Below are 22,960 nucleotides of genomic sequence, written 5' to 3' on the forward strand. Positions count from 1 at the left end.
TTTATTTAATTAATTAAAAATATAAGTTGTTTAGACACTATACTTCTTAATTTCAACACAAAACTAAGATTATGTAAAATACTGTAGTGATTTTTAGGAAACTCAGTTTGAGACCTTCTTATGGTCATTAATGAGTTATATCATAATACAAATTATACCTGTTTTGGTCTATCACGAGATATCTAGTATGCTTAGCTTAAGTAAATTGAAAATAGGCATTTCAAGATCAGTAAATGATTTCTTCAGTATCCCTGTCATCATGGTAACTTGCCATAACTGGGCTAAAATAATAAATAGTCAATAATAGACTAACAAATTACATAACGTCAACGTAATACTGTAAATCAATAATATATCATATGAACAATCTAAAATGACAAATAAGTCAATCAAACTTACCTGAAAACAGTAAAAAAGAAGCAATAAAACAAACAGATTCTCAAAGTCACCACTATAGAGCTAGTAATGGTGCGTACACAGCATAAAAGAAAAAAAATTAAATTCGACATATCACAAAATAGTCAAGGGATTAAGTAACAAAAGACGCGACATCAACGTAATAAATAAATAATATAACATATAAACAGTCTAAGATGACAACTAAAACAACCAAACTTACTTAAAAACAGGCAAAAAGAAGATATAAAACAAACGAACAAGCTCTCAAGATCGCCGGTTACTCGATGTATCAAGGGATTAGCTAACAAAAGAGACAACAGCAGCGTGATAAATCAGTAATACACTATAACATAAAAACAGTCTAAGATGACAAATAAAACAACCAAACTTACCTAAAAACAGGCAAAAAGCAAAAAAACAAACAAACAAAAACAAATGACCAGGATGACCAATGAAGTGCTACTAATGAAGCATAGTCGGTGTGAAAAAACAAAAAAGTCATTCTCGGCAACTCACCACTTCCAGCAGCAAGTACCACTGCCCAACGTGTGATGTAGCATAAGATATCTCGAAGAAGCCTTAAAACAATACTGGATCACGAGACATCTCATATTAGTCCTATATTAGCATTTAACTTTTTTACGAGATATCTCGTAATTCCAAAATTTTTTGAACACTGATCACAAGATATCTTGGGTTAGTCCATTAAGGGGTTAAGCATTTTAGTGAAACAAAAACAACAGTATTAGGCCTATGTATGTCAGCTATGAAATGAAAACAAACTACTAATTTAACACAATTGTCTTGCCATGGAACTCTCCCTTCATTCATAAATTATTCAATAAATATCATAAAAGTCCATGGGGCACATTTAAATTTTAACAAATTCACATGGGAGTATTGAATTAGTTTTTTTTTTTTTAACTACTTTTTCACTGGACATCTTACTTAACGTTTATGAATTTTTTATGCCAATAGCAAGCCAGTTACAGCCAGAGCATCATTTGTTGATGCCATGGCTGCTACAGAGGACTGAGGAAAAATCTGTACAGTAAAACCCCCATATTTGCAGGGGATGCGTACTGCACCCCCCACGAATAGCTAAAATCCGCGAGCACTTAAAACCCCTCTTAAAACACTTAGAACTGCCTATTTTGATAGTTTAAACCCCCCAAAAAAGCCATCTAAAAATGCTTATATCTGAGTATTTTAATAGTTTTATCACAAAAATTGCATTTAGTCATGGAAATTATATAAAAATACAGTACAGTAGTTTGAGAATATTTCTAAGTGAAAAATACCGCGAATGGGTGAATTTTCCATGAATAATGGGTATATACGTTCCACAGAGAAATCCGTGAATAGTGAGACCGCGAATACTGGGGGTTTACTGTAACATTAGTGGTGAAGGTTTGCCTGCACAGGCTGACATAACTGCGCAGGTATAACTGAACGTTAGTGGCAGCCTTTACATAAATCGACAGTTGTATATTATACATTTGTAGTGATGATCCAAATTACCAAACAAAAATATTTAAGGTACAGTCATTAAGAAGACAGAATTAATACTGGGGAATCAAAATTAAACCACCAAAGAAGACAGACTTAATAATAATGTTTAATCAAAATTAAACCACCAATGAAGACATAATTACTGTAATAATGATGAATCAAAATTAAACCACCAAAGAAAACAAAATTAATACTAGTGAATCAAAATTTAAACACCAGTCATTGATAATGGAATAGTTTTCATGGTCAGTTGCAACAAAATTAATAAAGATGAAGAAAATTAAACCATTACTGTCACTCTGGTTATATGCCAAGAGTAAAAATCCTGAAGTGGTAGTTCAGTACAGTCATCCCCCGAACCTACGCGAGATTAGGTTCCAGAACCCCTTTCGCAAGGCGAATTTTCACATAAGTTTGGCACGGTCTCTAAAAATGCTAATAAATGCTTATTTCTAAAGTTTAAACACTAAATATGACCCTCATCATGCTCCCAAATTATTAAGCTAACTTTTAAATGAAATGAAAGTTACTGTAATTTCATTTAAAAGTTAGCTTAATACATTACCCTTAAAAAAGAAATAAATGGTTGACATAAAAATGGAGAGTTGGAAGAAAATTTCTGTCTCTCCCCTTTGACCGATCTATTTTTAGAAGTCTTCTCAACCTCTTTTTAATAACTTCTTTATTCTGTGTCTCTTTCACTTTGTTCTGAAATACTTTTTCATGAACAAAGTGTTTTTTTATTTGGACTAATACAACTCTAGTTATTATGTCTCTATGTTTAAGAACATATTTGCCACACTAGCTTATTTACACTTTGTAGACGATACAGGTAAAATGAGATTAATTTGAACTACCTACTGTACAGGTAAAGACGTACAGAGAAATAATAAGTTGGAGAGAGAGTAACACATGAGGTGAAATATCAAGTTAAATTATTTATGAATTATTAACAGGAGAGAGAATAACATGAGAGAGAGAGAGAAAAAGTTATCCGTAAGTTAGATGTCAAAAGATGGAAATTAGTATTAAAATAACCTTTAAATGAAATTAAAGTTACTGTAATTTCATGTAAAAGTTAGTTTAATACATTACCCCTAAAAAAAGAAATAAACAGTTGACATAAAAATATAGGAGAGAGTGAAGATTAGTATTTTATTTCTCTCTCCCCCATTCCACCGATCTATTTTTAGAAGTCTTCTCAACCTCGTTTTTAAAAACTTAATATTAAGTCTCTTTCTCTTTGTTCTGAAATGCTCTATGTCTCTAGAATGGTGCATGTACAGTTAGATCAATTTAAAATTATCTACTGTACAGTTTAAGACATATAGAGAAACAGTAATACGTAGGTTGCGCTAACTAGAACAAAAGAGAGAGAGAGAGAGAGAGAGAGAGAGAGAGAGAGAGAGAGAGAGAGAGAGAGAGAGAGAGAGAGAGAGAACAGTTGTCCTTACTTACAAGAGTGAAATTTTTTATGAATTTTTATGGACACAGAGAGAGAGAGGAAGAGAGAGAGTGAGAGAATTATGTAAGAAACCTTTGACCCTCTAATCAGCAACACTCCCCCTCCTTGTCATGTTAAATCGACATGTGTGACAGATTTCCCTTCAAGCTTCTTCCAAAAGATGACGGAAAGATGTTTGTTTGTTTAAAATATGTATCACATATGAATTCTGCAATTACAGTTATTATTATTATTATTATTATTAACCTAGAAATAAGTGCTGAATGGACTATTTCACCGGGTGACATTTAATCCAGAAATTATTATTACAGTATTATCATTTAATCATTAATATTTGAAAATTATTACTTATTAGATAAAAAAATTTATTTATCATACAAAACAAATAAACATATACATGTACCATAAAAATTCTCTCATCTCAGTAAAAGAGAGGGAGGGAGAGAGAGAGAGAGAGAGAGAGAAATTATATTACTGTATTTATAAATTACATTAAAAATTAAACAAACATTTTTGCAGGGTTTCTCAGTATTCTCAAATGTTTGCGTGTCTATAAAAACTTGTGTATGACAGTTAGTTAGGTTCCAATGAAAAGTTCGTGTCTGTGAATTCGTGCAACTCGAATCGCGCAAGTTCGGGGTATTACTGTGCATCTTTCTTACGGGTATTACTGTGCATCTTTCTTACCTTGGGGACACTGGGCTGCAAAAGTGGAATTTAGAGCAGAAAAAAAAAATGCCTGTGTGGATGAAATGGGCAGAGGTAGCCAGACTTCTACAAAAATAATAATATAGTATCCTATTAGTGTATAGAGGGTTTCATAAGGCTTGCACTCCTGTATGTCATGGGAGCGTTGGGAAGCGATAGAAGCAGAAACTTGGATTGTGGAAGTTTTTAGGGAAGGTTATTCAATCCTTTTCCTGCGAAAGCCTCCTTTAACCAGTATGCCCGTGATACTGACAGCCTACTCAGTAGGCTCCAAGAGGTTTTCTGCCCTCTCCCAAGAAGTGTTATCACTCCTCGAGAAAGAAGCCGTCGAATTGGTCAAGGACATCTCTCCGGGTTTCTACAATCAGTAGTTTGTAGTCCCCAAGGCCTCGGGGGGGCTGGAGGCCAGTTGTGGATGTGATTGCCCTGAATTTGTATGTCCAGAATACCAGGTTCAAAATGGAAACAAGCCAGTCTCTCCATGCATCCATTTGCCAAGGAGATTGGATGATTTTGGTAGACATGAAGAACACCTACTTCCAGGTCCCACTGGGGATGAGGGTAAACTCACTGATTTTTTGGGTTTTTCCCACCCCCCCAAATTCCTCTCCCTTTAGTCCTGCTCAGCAAATAGTTGGATGAGCCTGTTAAGGACCCTCTCATCCGTGGAACAATTCGTAACCCTGGGAAGGCTACATATGAGGAACTTACAATTCTTTCTGAAAGTCAGTTGGAACAGAAAGAAATGCCTTGACACTTTTTTTTTTTCCAATAACTCTGGAAATGAAGCAGGACCTGCTTTGGTGGAAATCAAGAGACAAGCTCTCAAGGGAAGTCGCTCCTTCCTCTGAGCCCCGACCTAGTGTTTTATTCAGATGCATCAGACCTAGGTTGGGGAGCTCTCTTGGGAGACAGGGAGGTCTCTGGCCTATGGACTCCAGAACAGGAGGGGCATATAAATGTCAAAGAACTGACAGCAATTCACTAGTGTCTACTCTTGCAAGCATTTGCAATGGTATTGTCTGGAAAGACAGTGACTTTCCACTCGGACCACACTATGGCACTGTCCTATGTCAAGAAGCAGGGGGGAATGCATTCGTTTACCCTTGGCCAAGCAGCAAGAGCCCCTCTCATATGGGTGGATCAGAATCAGACGCAAATCCTAACCAGGTTCATTTAGAGGAGGTTCAATGTATTAGCAGATGAACTGAGCTGTCAAAAATAAGTTCTCCCCATGGAGTTGACTCTAGACCCCCTAATGTGCCTCAGTCTTTGGAAACTGTTGGGAAAGCCAGTTCTGGATCTATTCGCAACTGCAAAGAACCATTGTCTCCCTCTGTATTGTTCCCCAGGCCCGGATCCACAAGCATGGGCGACACACAATGCTCATAGATTGGTCGGACAAAGACCTTTATGCCTTTCCCACATTCAAGATGGTGAGGGAAGTCATAAACAAGTTCCTGAATCACCAAAATGTATCAGTGACACTAGTAGTGCCATTCTGGCCAGCCCAGGAATGGTTTCCGGACTTGCTGGAGCTTCTGATGGACTTTCCGAGGCCATTGCTTCAAAAACCCAATTTACTCAGACAACGGCATTTCAGGCGGTTCCATCAAAGACTGTCCACTCTCGTCCTGACCGCATTTAGACTGTCAGGAAATTGGTAAGAGCGAAAGAATTTTCAAAAGAAGTTGCAGATGCAATTGTGCGATGCAGGTGGCAATCCTTGAGCAAGATTTATCAGGTCAAGTGGACAGTTTTCTATGACTGGTGCAAAAGACGCAACATCTTGTTTTCTAAGACGTCTTTAGTGGAGGTTAGTGATTCCCTACTCTGTTTAAAATCATCCAGAGGTCTGTTTTTCTCAACCTTTAAGGGCTACAGAGCAATGCTGAGCTCAGTTTTTAGACACAGGAGAGTAGATCTCTCTTCTAATAAAGACCTGTCAGATCTCATCAAGTTGTTTGATACAACTAAACAAAAAGAAGAAAAAATTGTAGCTTGGAATCTGGACGTTGTCCTTCAGTGGTTGTTGGAACCACGTTTCGAACCTCTTCAGTCAATCTCTTTGAGGGACCTCACAAGAAAGACTTTGTTTTTAGTAGCATTAGACACTGCCAAGTGTGTGGGTGAGCTAAACACAATAGACAAGAAAATTGGATTCTCTCAGGGTAATGTGATTTGCTCATTTACCCTAGATTCTCAGCAAAAAGTGAGACCCCTTCCAATCCCTGGCCTCGCTCCTTTGTTATAAAGAGTCTGGTAGATATTCTAGGTCCTGAAGAGGAAGAAAGGACTTTTTGCCCTGTAAGGGCACTAAAATACTATTTGCTAAGAACGGAAAAGATTTGTGGTGTTTCAAGCAACCTTTGGTGCTCAGTAAAGAACCCCTCTTGTCCTCTCGTAGACCTAATCCTGGAGGCTCACTCATAGGTTAAGGAGGATGTATTACCCTTAGTGAAGGTAAGAGCGCATGAAGTGAGGGTAGTAGCCACATCCCTGGCTTTCAAACATAATTTGTCTATTTCCGCTATTATCCAGGCAATGATTTGGAAGTGCAAACCTGTTTTTGCATCATATTACTTGAATAAAATTGAAACTGTGTATGAAAATTGCAGTACCTTGGGTCCAATTTTGGTTGCTGGCATGGTGTTGGGAGGAGGAGTGTAGGAAGTATTCCTTCAGTCCTTTTAATTTTTGCCTTGATTAAGAGTGTCAAGTTGTAGGGGAGCCTGGGGTTACTAAGTACATAGAGTGCCCACCGGTTTATCTTTCAATGGTTGGGTATTGGTTTTTAATTGTTTGTGTTTTTTCTCTGGTTTTATCTTATGGTACTGAGCCCAAGGCAGGGACAACATTTTTAATTCTTTGCATGCAATCAGATACTCATTGGCTGCAAAGAATCCTATTGATGTAGCAGGCGATCCCTGGCTATACTGCCATACCTCTACAGGTTGAGAAGAGCGTCATCCAGAGGCAGTACTTTCCTGCAGCAGCTCTCTCATCCTGTAAGGAACCAGCAAGCATTTTGCCAATGCTAACAATATTTCTATTCATTTTACATTACAATTATTAATGGACTGGAGCAGATAAGTTTGTGCATCCCTCCTCTTGCAATGTGGGATTCAGCTATGCAATTACTTGGTAAGTTGCTTATATAAAGAAAAATAAAAATGACATTTTTATATTGGAAGTTTTATATATACTTAACAAGTAATTACATGATCAAAGCCCTCCCTCCTCCCCTCACATGGTTGGAAGGCATAAACATTGAACTCATTTGCTGAGCTGGTTTCTCTCATACCCCGAAAGTGGGTGGCGTCAGTCGCCTAGTCAAAACAAAAGTAGCGCAACCGTGAATTTAAAAATTCAAGCACCAGGCGAGTAGAAACCTATAGCTATGTAATTACTTGGGAAGTATATATATAAAACTTTATTTTATTATAAAAATGTCATATTTTGAGAAGGGGAACTAAATACAGTGTTAAGATTCATTGCTGAGGTACACTTGTAAGATCATATTATGAATATGGAAGTAATAGAGAAATAGTGTCTAGTGGTTGGAAAAGTACTGAGATTTCAAAGATTTAAGTAGTTTGAATATGTGATGAGAAAGGATGGGGAAAGATAATTCAGAAATTCTTTAGATGGAGAAGTGAAAGTGAGAAGAGCAGCAGGAATGCATAGAAAATTATTGAAGGGGTCTCATTGGTTAGACAAGTTGCTTTTATTTTAAAATTCAAAGAGAAACAAAATATAAATTACCTCTGGCATAAAATTTATTCCAGATGGCGATGCATAAGACTACATAAAATGTTGATAACTGGGGTGAAGGTAGGACCTTAAACTTTCAAACAAAACAGTTTTGTGAGACAGCTTATGATTTCTCCAAGACAAGTTTGAAACAGCCTGAATCAATATGTTGGTAGAAATTAGTTTAATTGCATACCGTGGGAGAATTTAACTGCTTAAATGATTTGATATTCATTCTTGTAAGAGACTGGGGTCAAAAAGTTGAAATTAGGAAACCTCTTCCATATATGGTCATAAGATCAAATTTGATTGGCAGAGAACGGACAGCTGTCTGTGTAGTGGGATTGATTGTTGAATGTTAGGGTTTTAAGGAAGAAAAATATATGTGGGAGACTCAATGGCACAAGCATGAATGCAAGTGGTAGAGAAAGATAAGGTTAAGTTCGTATAACAAGACTGTCAGGTGCTTCATAGATATCCAATGACAACACACGCTCTCCAGTCTTCTGAAAATGACTAAACACCCATAAGAGTGGATACATCCCAATGGGTCTTGCTTATGCTCAGATAAAAAAGTCTCAAGATAACATTATGAAGTTAGCACAGAGGATGCAAAAGGTTCTTGGTAATAATTTGGCAACGATGTTGAGTATATAAATTTTTTCATTATGAAAAGATTTGTTGGTAGGCATAAGAAGAAATGTAGGTCGCCGGACTTTGATGTATCTTTAAAACACTCAGATTTGAAATAATTTTTATTTGATGTTTTTGATGAAACTTCATTGAAAGTGCTTTTGATATGGCTAGATTTTTGTTTTTATGCAGGGAGAACAGTTTTGTCGTGTCTTTTTAAATTACTTATTGCTATCTAATACTGCTCTTTGACTATCAAGGTGAATACAGCAGTAATGTTCCTTTATGTAGATATTGATTTAGCTTCTCTATGTATTTGTGCTTTACTTGTAAGGAATAGCATTTTGTAGCCTAAATTTCCATATCTTGTTATCTGTGTGTAAATGTACTGTAGATAGAACCTTGCTTACTTGGATCTGATTGTATTTTATAGAATTTTGTATATGCACATAGATTTTTATGAGTTCACCAGGTTGTTAGTCACCTTGAAATACCTACAAAATTACCTAGAAAATTTGTACTATGTGATGTTATATGTACCTTATTTAAGCCACCTCATTGGGGATTTTATTTTATTATAAGGTAGTTTAACAAGACACTGTTACATTACCGAAGTTGTTCTTGAATGTGAGGTAGAAAGTTTAAACTAATAATGTTTAAAAAGAACATTTGGGTAGCAAGAGACTAATGCTACAGGATGATAAGTAAATGGCAGAGAGCTGTTCAGGACAGTAAAGAGATGGCTGGAAGAACATTGTCCAACAGTTTTCTTTCCTGCAGTCCAGCTGGAAAAAGTTAATGCCTGAAGTTAACTTTCAGGTTGTATGTTGTATGCCTTTCTCTTCTTCAAGTATACTACATATATATAGTTAGGAATTATCTCAGTGTTTTGTTTAAACTATCCATTATAATTGATAATTCAGGTAATACTAAAAAATATCTGCCTTCCAACTTTTGAGTAGTATATTGTAGCCTTTAGTAGAGCAATCTCTGGTGTGGAATAAGCTCAGTGTTTTGGGTAAACTATACATTATAAGTGACCATCCACACAGTACTAAATATTTGAAGATGCAAAACTTCATTTTGTAATTACTGGCTGGCTTTTCTTTCCATACCAGCAACACGTAATTTTGAAAACATAAGTCACTGGATGCCAGATCTTGGTACTCCATTGTTAACCCTTAAACGCTGAGCCTCTATTTACAAAAACGTCTCCCGTATGCCGGCGGCGTTCGGGAGTTAGCGCCAAAGCGGAAAAAAAGGTTTTTTCAAAAAATCACAGCACACTTAGTTTTTAAGATTAAGAGTTCATTTTTGGCTCCATTTTTTGTCATTGCCTGAAGTTTAGTATGCAACCATCAGAAATGAAAAAAAATATCATTATCATATATAAATATTGAAATATATGACCGCAAAAAAAAATTTTTATATATAATTGTATACAAATCGCACTGTGAGCAAAACGGTTAAAGGTAACGGGTTATTTTTTTTCTTTGTATTGTAGACTAAATTGCGATGATTTTGGTATATATTATCACAATATGATGCATGAATCTGTAACGCGCGGACGTAAAAAAATTTTTTTTTTTAAAAATTCACCATAAATCGAAATATTGTGCTAGAGACTTCCCGTTTGTTGAAAAATGAAGGTAATTGATTGAATATTACTAGACTGTAAGTGTTTTAGCTTAGAATTGCAGTTTTCGACCATTTCGGTTGAGTTAAAGTTGACCAAGGTAGAATTTTTTCTATTTGTTGTAATTTATATGAAAATATTTCAAAACTGATAAAAGCTACAACCAAGAGTTATTTTCTGTTGTATTCTACATGAAATTGCGCACATTTTCATATATAAAAGCTTATGTAACGACTAATATAAAACGGTGCAAACATTACGACAACGTGACGAAAAGAATTTCTGAGATGTTCGCCGAGTTACCGCGGACGTAAGGAAAATGTTTTTTCAAAAATTCACCATAAATCGAAATATTGCGCTAGAGACTTCCAATTTATTGCAAAATAAAGGTAAATGATTGAATATTACTAGAATGTAGGAGTTTTAGCTTATAATTGCGTTTTTCGACCATTTCGGTTGAGTTAAAGTTGACCGAAGGTTGAAAATTTGGCAGTTATCGTGATTTATGTGAAAATATTTCAAAAGTGATAAAAGCTACAACCATGAATTATTATCTGTTGTATTCTACATAAAATTGCGCACATTTTCATAAATAAAAGTTTATGTAACGACTAATGTAAACGATGCAAACATTACGACAACATGACGAAAAGAATTTCTGAGATGTTCGCCGAGTTAACGCGCAGAGCGTAAGGAATTTTTTTTTTTTTTTTTTTTTTTTTTTTCAGAAATTCCATGAATCGAAATATTGTGCTAGAGACTTCCAGTTTGTTGCAAAATGAAGGTACATGATTGAATATTACTAGAATGTAAGAGTTTTAGCTTATAATTGCGTTTTTTACCATTTTGGTCGAGTTAAAGTTGACCGAAGGTTGAAATTTGGCAGTTATCGTGATTTATATGAAAATATTTCAAAACTGATAAAAGCTACAACCATGAGTTATTTTCTGTTGTATTCTACATGAAATTGTGCACATTTCCATATATAAAACTTTATGTAACAACTAATATAAAACGGTGCAAACATTACGACAACGTGATTTAAAGAATTTCTGGCGGACGTAAGGAAAAAGTTTTTTCAGAAATTCACCATGAATCGAAATATTGTGCCAGAGACTTCCAATTTGTTGCAAAATGAAGGTAAATGATTGAATATTACTAGAATGTAAGAGTTTTAGCTTACAATTGCATTTTTTTACCATTTCGGTCGAGTCAAAGTTGACTGAAGGTTGAAATTTTGGCAGTTATCGAGATTTATATGAAAATATTTCAAAACTGATAAAAGCTACAACCATGGGTTGTATTTTGTATTTTACATGAAATTGTGCACATTTTCATATATAAAACTTTACGTAACGGCTAATATAAAACAATGCAAAAATTACAACAAAAGACGAAAGAATTTCTGAAATTTTCGGCCGAGTTACCGTGCGGACGTAAGGAAAAAGTTTTTTTCAAAAATTCACCATAAATCGAATATTGTGCTAGAGACTTCCAATTTGTTGCAAAATGAAGGTAAATGATTGAATATTACTAGAATGTAAGAGTTTTAGCTTACAATTGCTTTTTTCGACCATTTCGATCGAGTCAAAGTTGACCGAAGGTTGAAATTTTTTGTAGTCGACGTACGGTACGTCCACTTGGTACCCAACAGACCATTTTAGTCGATGTATGATACGTCCAGTAGGCGTTTAAGGGTTAACTACATGTGACCACCCCTTACTGATGAGTCTCATCAGGTGGCCATCTGATACCCCAGCTGGGCTTTTTTTTTTTTTGTTCTATTAAGGATAATCTCTATGTCAAGACCATAGTGAGAAGAGAGCATTGATATCATTGTGCTTTCTTTTAAATCCCTTTCTAGACTTTTGAGATATGGAGTCTAGAAGTATCAGATTTTTTTTTTTTTCTCAACATTCAGTCAGAAATTATATACAGCCATGCTCATAAGTGATGCAACATGATTCTTTTTGTATTGTCCAGAATCTCAGACTCAGTGTAACAGTTGCCAAGTAACTGTTTTTTTTAGTGTCATATATGTTGATAACTACGAAAAACAACTAACACTATTTTCCATATGGGTTTATGATTGTGACCTCTTTTATGCATTGGTATAATTTGTAATCATTGTGACATGAATTATTATTTTTTCTTTTTTTATGTTGCTGAGCTCAAAGCACGGTGTGATAAGGTTGGCAGTCTCGTCAGTGCCAGTGCGCTTTACTTGCTACTCAAAATAGTCTTTGCAACTACCTCTACAATGTATAACAGTAGGCCTAATAAGCTGAGAAGTCACAACAAAATTTTCAAAATAGCAATATGGATTACAAAAAAAGTTTCTCTGAATTTTGATGTTTTAGGCTATGTTCAAAATGCCTGTATGTAGCAAAATGATTTATATGCCTAACAAAAATAATGTAAGGCTTCTGAGATGTAATCTCGTTTACTAAATGTTTTATTTTCAGAGGGTACTTGTTTTTTTTTTTTTTTAAAGTTGATTTAAGTTATATCGAGACGATAGCTATTACTCTTGGGTATTTATTAGTATTAACGCCAAGTCGCACGCAATGCACTTTTTTTTTTCTTATTAAGAATGTTATTTTCTTGAAAATCATGCTTGCTTTTGATGTATGACTCATTCATAAGGTAACTTGAAATGCAAGAATATGTAGATAATGTAATATCCAGCCAAAAATTGATATAAAAATGTGAATGCAAAGTGTGGTGTATTTCTTGCAAGTACTGTAACAAAAATGAACACACTTAGTCCTAGGAACAAAATCTTGGCTTAAAAGTATAATTGCATAGGCAAATGTTTGCTAGAAAACCATAATTTTTGAAGTGGTTTGAAAAATGTACCATTAAACGTTTTATTTTTTATGAAAATCCAAATATTCGTATAACAAATACATAAAATTAATATTTTCAAGATTATTTCATTTGTTTCAATTCATTGTAGACCTACAGTATATTCCAGGTGGCTCATGTTATCGAGACACACAAGGTTACATCACCCAGGCCCTGCCCACCCATTTGATATCAGTGGATGTATTTTAGCTACAGTAATATTTTATTTTATTTTTTTTTTTTTCCAAATAGGACTATTTAAAATTCTATGGTTGCAATGCAAGCAGTATTAATGTTATGAAAAACTCTTTTCGACTTTTTTATTAATTTAGCATTTGAACCTAGGTTTGATGAAGACACTTTTTGTGGAACACAACGGCGATGAGTGAATGAAAGTTTTGGATATGCTGAAATGTTGCGTAACTGTTTTTCTGAAATTTGGCTACTACACATGATTTTTTTTTTTACAGTTTTGAATGAATTTATATAGATTTTACTCTTATTAAACATACGTAGGCCTTATTTTATAAATTGTGTTTTTGCATTCAAATAAGAGAGAAATATGGAGCATGTTGATTGTCCATTCATGAATTTTGAACAAAATCCTATGCAGGCATGTAGTATCACTTATGAACATAGCTGTACTTTATCTGTGACAAAAGAATGACTACTTACTGTACAAGAAACATGGAGGTATCTGTAGTAAGGCAGCTTTCTCATTGTACTTCAAATTACCTCCATGATACTTTTACCTTTTTGTAAATACTTAACCTTTTTGTAAGTAATTTCAAAAGATTTAAGGCTGCTGTAGGCTGTGCCAGTTGATGTAAGGCACTTGTATAGATGTTTTTATTTTATAGTATATATACTGTACTTTACGTGTATTGACTTAGTGTTTTAGACTGATAGATTCAGGATGTTTTTAATTTCAAGCAGTTTCTCCTTGGAGCCTTCATATCCTGTTTCATTATGTAGATCTGTTAAAATATTTTATTTTGTGTTTTCACAGTATTGATACTACTCCCTTAAGTCCTCCTCCAGTAGATTTAAGACAACTTTCGGCACGGCAGCGAGTCTTCCACGAGTTGGTTAAAACAGAGTGCAACTATGTTTCCATTTTGGATACTATAGAAAAAGTGAGTATTTCAGGCACAGATATATAAGAAAACTAATTATTGCTTATTTTAACTAACTATTCTTTGGGAGAAGGAAACTGGCAAAGCATAGTTTGCATTCTTGATATCACAGAAAAGTTAGCGCACAGTAACATGTACATCATTCATTTTGTAAAGTAGTTTTAGTATGATCATGAGTCTTGCTTCTCGATGCTGTAGGGGTAGCGTTAAGGATTTGATTTGTAATGGGAGGTGAAAATTGGAGTTATATAAACTTGAAGTGCAAGAGCTAGGTAGAAAAAGATTGTGAGGAACTTTTGAAAAGTGGGCAGAAAATATTTAATAGGCAGTTGAATGGATGGTTCAGAGAACCTGTTCTAACATCTACTGTGTTGTGCAAGGGAGACAGTAGTAAGTACTCTTCTGTGGGGAATATTTATACTATATACAGTAATTACATGAATACTAATCATTCTATACATAGATATTTTCCAGTGGGGGAAAGTGGCAGAGTTGAAATTCAGATTTCTATGGGTAGGTACTAATCTTTTTCCTGTTGGGGAAGCTAGCAAAGCTGAGAAAGAAAGTTTTATGACAAATGCAGCCGTCTGCTTCAAATATGGTCAGAAGCGTGGTATACATTTTGTGTTACAAATAGCTGTAGTAGGTGGCATATTTAGTAATAATAAGGATGCTAATAGCAGTAGTAATTCAGTGACCAGCACAGGGGGTTATGATGAATTTCAGGCCTATGTCAGTTTCTTTGTGAATGATGCCTTCTGACTTAACTGCAAGGGTGAATGAGTGAAAATGTTTAAGAAGCATCATAGGTCAGCATTGTTATAAAATTTCTGCAATTTCATAATTTTAGTTGTTGAAATAGTCTTCCAAGGAAAAATAATGAGGATAAAGGTACATTAACTTGCAAGAAATCTGAAAGTATCTTAGAGGGTATGTGAAAGATGTGCCTTATAAACACCCCTGTCTTGTAAAATGTTGAAATACTAAATATAAATACTAAAACTGCTACAAGCCTAAGTAGTCAGCAGTAATGGGTCATCGTAAGGCTTGCAAACCAGTTGAATAAGTATATATAAATGTTAAAGAAGTGAATGTTTTACAATGATTCAAAAATAGAAGAATAATTGAAATATTTGAAATTTACTTTTCATCCAGTTCATTTTATCTTTTCCTACCTAGCAGTTAAACTTCTTTGACAGTACCTTGCTCCAATTTTTATTTTTCACCAAAAAATATATACTGTATATAAGGTCAAGCTCTATTTGATCTAAAAAAGTGACTGGTTGGGCCTGTTAAGTTCATCATCATCATGGTCTCCAATGTTTAACACCCTCATCTCTCAGATTTTGTTGAAATTTGGTTTATAGGGGAATCGTAGGCCGTGAATCCATTTCTGAAATTTTTAGACCAATCCGACACACGGTTCAAAAGATATGACCTCGGGAAATTTGAGGTCACATATTTTCACCGACCCATAACTTGGTTAATAATGATAAGAATTGCATAGATGTATATGTTTTTAAAATCAGAAAGAGCCAAGGAATTCAAACATACAGGTTTTAAAACTCTAGGTTGAAAAATAAAAGTTATACAAAAAATAAAATTTGAGGTCACAATTTGACCTCTGGGGTATCAAATGAGAATTTTTTTTATAGATGTGAAAAATGAAGGAAAGGGCATTAGCTATTAGAATCAGTAAAAAAAAAGTCAGTGTATGTAAGTACTTTTCATGAAACTAACCTAAAAGTGAACACCATATTCATAAGCCGAGCATCAGTTCTACCTATTTTTCCACATTCAAGCTTATATTTTGACATATAGAGGAACAATCATAAAAATGTTTGGTAATGTTGGTACTTTTTATGTAAGTAACTTACAAGTGAACAAAACAATAAAAAATCATTGTTGGTACTTGTCATGTCACTAAAGTAAACACCAAATTTATAAATTGCTTATATATTCCAGGAATTGTAATATCTTAGTCCGTAGATATAAATTTGAACTTGGCAAACAGCAAGAATATAAGAAATAAAAATTATATTACTGCTAATCTGCATTGGAAATAATAGGTTTAACAAAGAACAACACCTTCTTTATGGATTCATGTGCTAGCCAACACAAGTTTTGCATTGGCAATGCTTTCATCAATTTCTTTTTTTGAAAAAATGTATTGAATTCTGCTGCCTCCTCTTAGGCTAGGACAACTCATTACAGTTAATATATGATGTCCTGGCACAGCACATGAATCCTTGTTTGATGGATAATAATATGCACTTGCTCCTGATGACCCAGAAGGGTATAGAAAGTTCACTGTGAAATCATCAAACTCTTCACAGTATTCCTCCACAATTCTATACCAAACTTCCTTGTAAATGCATCCAAGATACTCCTGGTTTGATACACTTTGGGTTACCAAGTATTGTAGGTTCATTAGAAATGTGACCTTTCCTTATTCTTTTCTTTTCTCCTAATCCACTTGAGATGGGATAGACCATCAGCTCTTCCGTGTCCAGGGGAAAAAATCTGTGATATTTCTGAGTTCTAGGAATGGCCCTACTTTCCTTAAGTCGATGGTCCAACTTCTTTTCTGCTTCTTTCAATTCTGCTGTAGTAAAAGAAAAATTTGATCTTCTTGCTTATTTTTTCTTCACAAAACTGAAATGTGTTCTGGTGTAAGAATTTGCCTCTTAGTTCTATGCAAACTGGCACAAGCAGTAGCTCTTTTTACTGTCCCCCAGTCCCATCATAGGCATTTTTTCCATGGGATGTAGCAAAGAAATGCCACTCACAAGCCAGACCAAAATCCTTCTCATGGTAACAGAGGTTTGTGAAATTATATCTGTTCTTATATTGGCCAGCACATCCATCTGAGAAATAGTGCACCTTCTTTAATTGTGGCCATCTGAATTTAACATAAGCTTCAATATGAATGCGTAAACCATTATAGCGTCGTGTTTTAGTGATGCAGATGAGAAAAACAGGCTAAAATGGCTAAGTTCCTGGCCTACAGATGATCTGTAATAGATGACAAAAGGGGAATTGTCCCAGTGAAAACCTTGGGCAGCATCCTGCGCAATAAAAGAATAATTCTCACAGAAATCCCCTACTACAACTACCTCACTCTCAGGTGGTAACGATTCCTTCAACTGCTTATAGTACTGGGATTGTTGCTGAGCAACAAAGTGATGACGAACCAACCGACAGATTTTCATGCTTAGGGATGATAAGTATTCATGAAGTGGTTCCACCTCATCAACCATTGTACAACGGTCAACAGTCACCCATTGCTTGTAAGTTACTTCATTTGGAGCTGATTTCACACTGTCAAGCAACTCAGGACACCCTCTTCCCCTGGGCAGTCATTGCAAAGTTGCACATGCAGGTCTCTCTCTCTCTCTGTGCTGCAGACACTGTAATCCAGGAGATCCTTGTAAGAAAGACCTCTTTCTCCCAATGCAGCTAGCTGTAATTTTGGATTTTGATGATAAATGCAGACACAGAATGAGTCCCACCACTACCAACAAGCTCACAATATGATGGCTGTAATTTTGCAAATGTGGAAAATCCAACTTTGGGATTCTTTTCATCATTTTTGTATAGTTCAAAAATCTCTTAAATTTCCAAGGACCAATTGCTTTTGCACCTTTGTTGGACCTTCACCACTGATAACTTGAATGCAATCCTTTTGTCCAGGACACATATGACAAACATCATCTGACTCATAGAATCTTATAACTATATCTTTGTTCTCTCCAGTTATTACTTTTCCTTTGTTCATTATTGGAACTTTTGGAAGGATTCCATGTTCTGATTTCAGTAAACAGCTTTTTTACCATGTATATTGTAGTTTGAAAGAAGCTAGCTGTTTTATCAATTGTGTATGGTGAGAGTGTCAATATTTGTAGTTTGCAATTGTGACATTTGCTCTCCATGAATGACTTTTTCAATTCATTAATTTGTTCAGATATTTTTCAGATTGAGTTTCAGGTTCTGCACTATTATTTTCCTTATCGAGAATTTCAACACCATAACTGAGTTCCAGACTCTTTTTCAGGGATTTCTGAGCAGATAATAGCTTACCACGAGCCTTGCGCTTTTTCTGGCTTGATGACAGCCCTTCTGAAGACAATGGAAAGAGAGACTTCACACACTTGAATATATCTAAAGAATTGAATGTAGCTCAGCTTGCATTTTGTGTCAACTCGATAGTAATATTAAAGATTTAACATTTCAAAGTAAAAGCTTGCAAATTATATATATGTTGCACTGTATATATAGTAGCTACCATAAATTCAGTATAATTGTTCATATAGTAGTTCAAACAGATATAGGCTAGTATTAAATATGTTATATTGTTGATTTAGTACTTACTTTATGTAATTGGTGTTTGGTCTAGGAGTGCAAGAACTGGTTCAAGTGAGGGTGAAGGATTTTCCGCTATGAAGCAATCACTGTCATTTTTCACAACTTTAATTGGAGAAATGTTACTCAAATCACTGTCAATAGTACATGATTCACTTGAATCTTGATCAGACTTGTTTTCAGTGGTACTAAGTATAGTGGGGTTTTTCATTATAATTTTCCAACAGTTCACACACAACAATGAGTCTTTTTTCAGTCTACCATCACATTTTTATCAAGTGTATCTGTCACTTTTCTAAGATTGATTGTTATGCATTTTTTGTGTTTTTTAATTGGGTCCTGGTAGTATTTCAAATGTCGAACCATTGTGATGTAATCTGTAAAGATATGAATACAGGAATATCAATTAGATAACATAAATTTTTAGAAAGTAGCTGTGTAAACTTGTTTTGAGCCCTGATAGTCTCTGAGGATCAGAGCACCATACCCACCAGCCACCCAGTTATATGGCTGCAACTGTACTAACGTGTGGACAAGGATGCTGAAATTAGACAAGTAGCAACTTGTTTTAATAGGTTGTTTAACAACACTGTTGCTAGTTTCTCATAGCTTACCAACGTACACTTTGCTTTTTATGATTGTTTCTCATAGCTAAGAACCCTGTCTTTGTTTTTATATCTATAAAAAATCTGTATGTCAAAATAAGTATGAAAAAATAGGTAGTTCACTGATGCCTGACTTATGAATATGGTGTTCACTTATAGGTTAGTTGCATGAAAAGTATTTACATACACACTTTTTTTTTGCTGATTCCAATAGCTTATGCCCTTTCCTTCATTTTTTACATTATAGAAAAATTTCATTTGATACCCCGGAGATCAAATTGTGACCTAAAATTTTGTTTTTTGTATAACTTTTTTACTTTTCAACCTAGAGTTTTAAAACCTGTATATTTGAATCCCTTGGCTCTTTCTGATTCTAAATATATATACATTTATGCAATTTTGATCAATATTAACCAAGTTATGGGTCGGTGAAAATACGACCTCACACGTGACCTCAAATTTCCTGAGGTCCTATCTTTTGAACCGTTTGTCGGATGATCTAAAAATTTCAGAACTGGATACAGGGCCTATGATTTCCTTATAAACCAAATTTTATCAAAATATGAGAGATAAGGGTGTTAATTTAAAAAAATTTTGGTTGATTTAACAGAGAATGCCCCATATGACACAAATGGCCTCAGAACATTTTGCTACCTCTGTCTTTCCTGTTGTTGATCTTCCACATAGTTCCATTCACCAGCTTCCCTTTTCATAGCTTTCATCCAAATATAGGTCTGGGCTTTCCAACTCTGGGGCCCACAGGACTCCACTTTTCACTATCGTAGTATTTTTCCAGGGCTTGTGTGAAAGATATGTTAAAGCCATCTCCATGTCCCATCATCTTCTCATATACGTGGAACTTCATAATTTTCTGTATGATATCATTTGTGACTCTCCCCTGCCATCTGATTCCTCATGTTTGTCTTACAGCGTTATTCTTAAGTTGAGAGAATTTTTTAATGTATCATTGTCATGCCACGGTATACTGTATGTCTGTCTAGTAATACAGATCTTAAAATGCTTATGCATAATCTTAACGTTGCATATTCTGTCTTATTTTACTTCCAGTTTTTAATGAGACTGCCCAATTTTGCTTTGCCTTTTGTAGGCTCACTAAATTCCAACTCAAGAGAACCCTTACTGGCTACCATTGTTCCTAAATCTTTGAAAGAGTCCTCCTCAATCCTTTATCTTTTGTAATGTTCTTTCATCCCTGTGTGCATGATGTATCCTCAGTATTTTTGTTTTTCCTAAATTTATTTTGAGTCCCATCTCTCTAGGTATATAAAACATTCTGTTGAGCTTGCTTTGTAATCTTATGGCATATTACTATTAAAACCATATCACTTACTTATTTCAAGTCTCAATTTCTATCATTACTCCTGTCTCAGCCTTTTCCTCCATCTTGTGACCATTTTTCATCAGAAGGTTTAAGAGAAGAGCAAGCAGCAAAAGTGAAGTAACATGCTTTTGTAGCAATCCACTATTTACTGCAAATTCATTTAACAGGATACCATTACATTGACTTGCATCTACTTCATTCTTGGATAATTTCAGTTAGCTTTACATATTTCATGGGAATGCCATAGTGATGTAAGACCTTCAGTAATATTGGCCGGTGGACATGGTCATGTGCTTTTTTTGTGATTAACAGAAGCCATCAGAAGATTTTTAAATTTTATGTGCTGCTTCACAGTACAGGTAGTCCCCGGTTATCGGCAGCCTCAGTTATCTGCAACCCGGTTTTACGGCGCTTGTCTAGCGATGACGATAACCTGATTTTCGACACCGATTCCCAGTTATCAGCACTGATCTCCGGTTATCAATGCTAATCCTTGGTTATTGGCAGTGTTGATCCCCAGTTATCAGCGCCAATAACCGAGGATCGGCGCTATTATCGCCGATTTTCGGTTATCGTCACGCTGTTGGGAACGGAACCCCGCCGATAACCGGGGATTGCCTGTAAGTCTTGACGCAAATCTTGTACTTGATTTATGCAACTCTTGCCTTTTCTACAACCAGCTTTTTATCTTTTAAGCACCCTATCAGTTGCTGTCTCCAACCTATCAAGATTAAGCATGCCAAATATTTTTTATTACAACCCACATAAGTGAAGTGACTATAATGGTATGACATTCAGTCAGGTTGGCTATGGCTTCCAATTCCCTGTCCTTAGGTTTTGTCCTCTCATTCTATATCCTGCAAAACATACTTGTTAGTATATGAAGTGTTACTTAAGTTTTACCTAAAGTCATGTCTATAGTGATTCCATCATAAATTGGTGTGTTCCATCGAAGTTTGTTATTGATTTCTCTTCAAAAACTGAATTCATAAGCACATCCAGGTCATCATCAGCTTCTGGTATATCAGTCAAATTATCTCCCCATATCTTATTCATGATGTCACTAAAGTGTTCTGCCCTGTGTTGTCATTTTCTTTTGGTATATCTGACTTGTCCTCCCTTTTTAGCAGTTGTTATGTCAAGCATTCTGAGGGCTAACATAACACCAGCTTGTTAAATTTCATTTTAATATCAATTTTATGTATGGTTGTAATATTCAGGCTCATGTGCTTGGTGTAGAAAAAATATTTCCATCTCATTAGTTTTAGAATAAGGGAAAGCCTCATTTCATTTTAATTGCACTTATATTTGCTTAATAAGGAACATAAAAAATAAAGTATGGGAAACTCTGCCAGTCAGATTTGGTTAATATAGGCAAAATAGAAGTACATTATGGGTAATAATAATTTTTATACATGAACTTACCTGTTGTTTACATAGCTGTAATTCTCGATCTCTACAGAAAATTCAAAACTGGCGTTCCGCTAATATATGGTCAGGTGATACGACTACTCTCCTCGCCTCTTACCGGTACTTCCGGATCCATTTCCATCAACAACTAATCATATTTTCTGTCGGGCCAAGCGACTAGTCGCCTGCACTCTTCGAAATTCATCGGTACTTTTCGATTTTTCTTTTGGTGAAGTACCCACTTTTGTTGATTTGGTTCTGGCTTGTTTTTGGCTTTGCTGAGATTTTTTCTAGATAAGGTCTGATTCAGATCTCAAATTATACGCTGGGGTTGTAAACTCGAATGTCTCGGCTCCAACATAGACCCTCACTCTTCTTGCTCTAACTGTAGAGGGAAATTGTGTAATCTAATCTGATAGATGATGAGTGTTCGCTCTCTTTTGTCTGTGCTTGATTGGCAAAAAGTTGGCTAAACATCAGGCAAAATTAAGTAAAGATAGGGCACGGCTTCGCCAGAAGTTCCTCCAGAGTAGGAGTAGTATTGCTTCTTGTTCTGTTCCTGTTACCTCCTGTTCCTATTCCCTGCCTGAACCTGTTAATGTTTCCCGAACCCACTACCATGTCAGACCTTCAGGCAGAATTTGATGGTTAGATTTCGGCTCTTTCTCTGCGAGAAGATTGGCCAGGATGTGAGTGCGATGTCTAGACATCGAAGGTTAAGTAGTGATAGTGTTTGGAGGAGGCAGATCGTTCGCCCTCAAGGCCTCCTAGGGTTCAGGCCTCTGTCTGGCCCTGGTGGCCTGGTGGAGAAGACATGCCTGTCGGCGAGGCGGTGGGTCTGCTCACGAGCAGCTGCTCCTCTTAACAGTCCTGTTGTGTCCCAGGCTGTTGCAGCTCGCCATAAAAGCCGGCGCGGAAGTGTCTTCTTTGTGCTTCTGTTTCGCCGCAGGAGGAGTTGGAAGAAGTCAGAGTCTAGTAGGCCGCTGAAGAGATGCAGAGCTTCCTCTCCAAGTCAAGTTCCTATCAAGAAACTTTCTATGCCAAGCCTCCTCTTCCGTCTTGCAGCTTGGGATAGCCCAGAGATCTCTTCTTCAGGCAGTCCGATGTGCGTTCACGGATCGCAGCGCAGCGCCTCGATCCTCCTGTTAGCAT

General features: G+C 35.7%; 1 protein-coding gene across 1 annotated transcript in view; it reads left to right on the forward strand.

Annotated features, from left to right (window-relative positions):
* The window catches only part of LOC136827084 (protein ECT2-like), a 247,932-nt gene that overhangs the window by 58,197 nt on the left and 166,775 nt on the right, over positions 1–22,960 (forward strand). The window contains exon 10 of the mRNA XM_067084838.1: positions 13,963–14,089. Coding sequence (XP_066940939.1) covers positions 13,963–14,089 — 127 coding nt within the window. The remainder of the gene's footprint in view (positions 1–13,962; positions 14,090–22,960) is intronic.

Source organism: Macrobrachium rosenbergii, chromosome 41 (genome assembly GCF_040412425.1).
Source record: "Macrobrachium rosenbergii isolate ZJJX-2024 chromosome 41, ASM4041242v1, whole genome shotgun sequence".
In the NCBI taxonomy this organism is placed as follows: Eukaryota; Metazoa; Arthropoda; class Malacostraca; order Decapoda; family Palaemonidae; genus Macrobrachium; species Macrobrachium rosenbergii.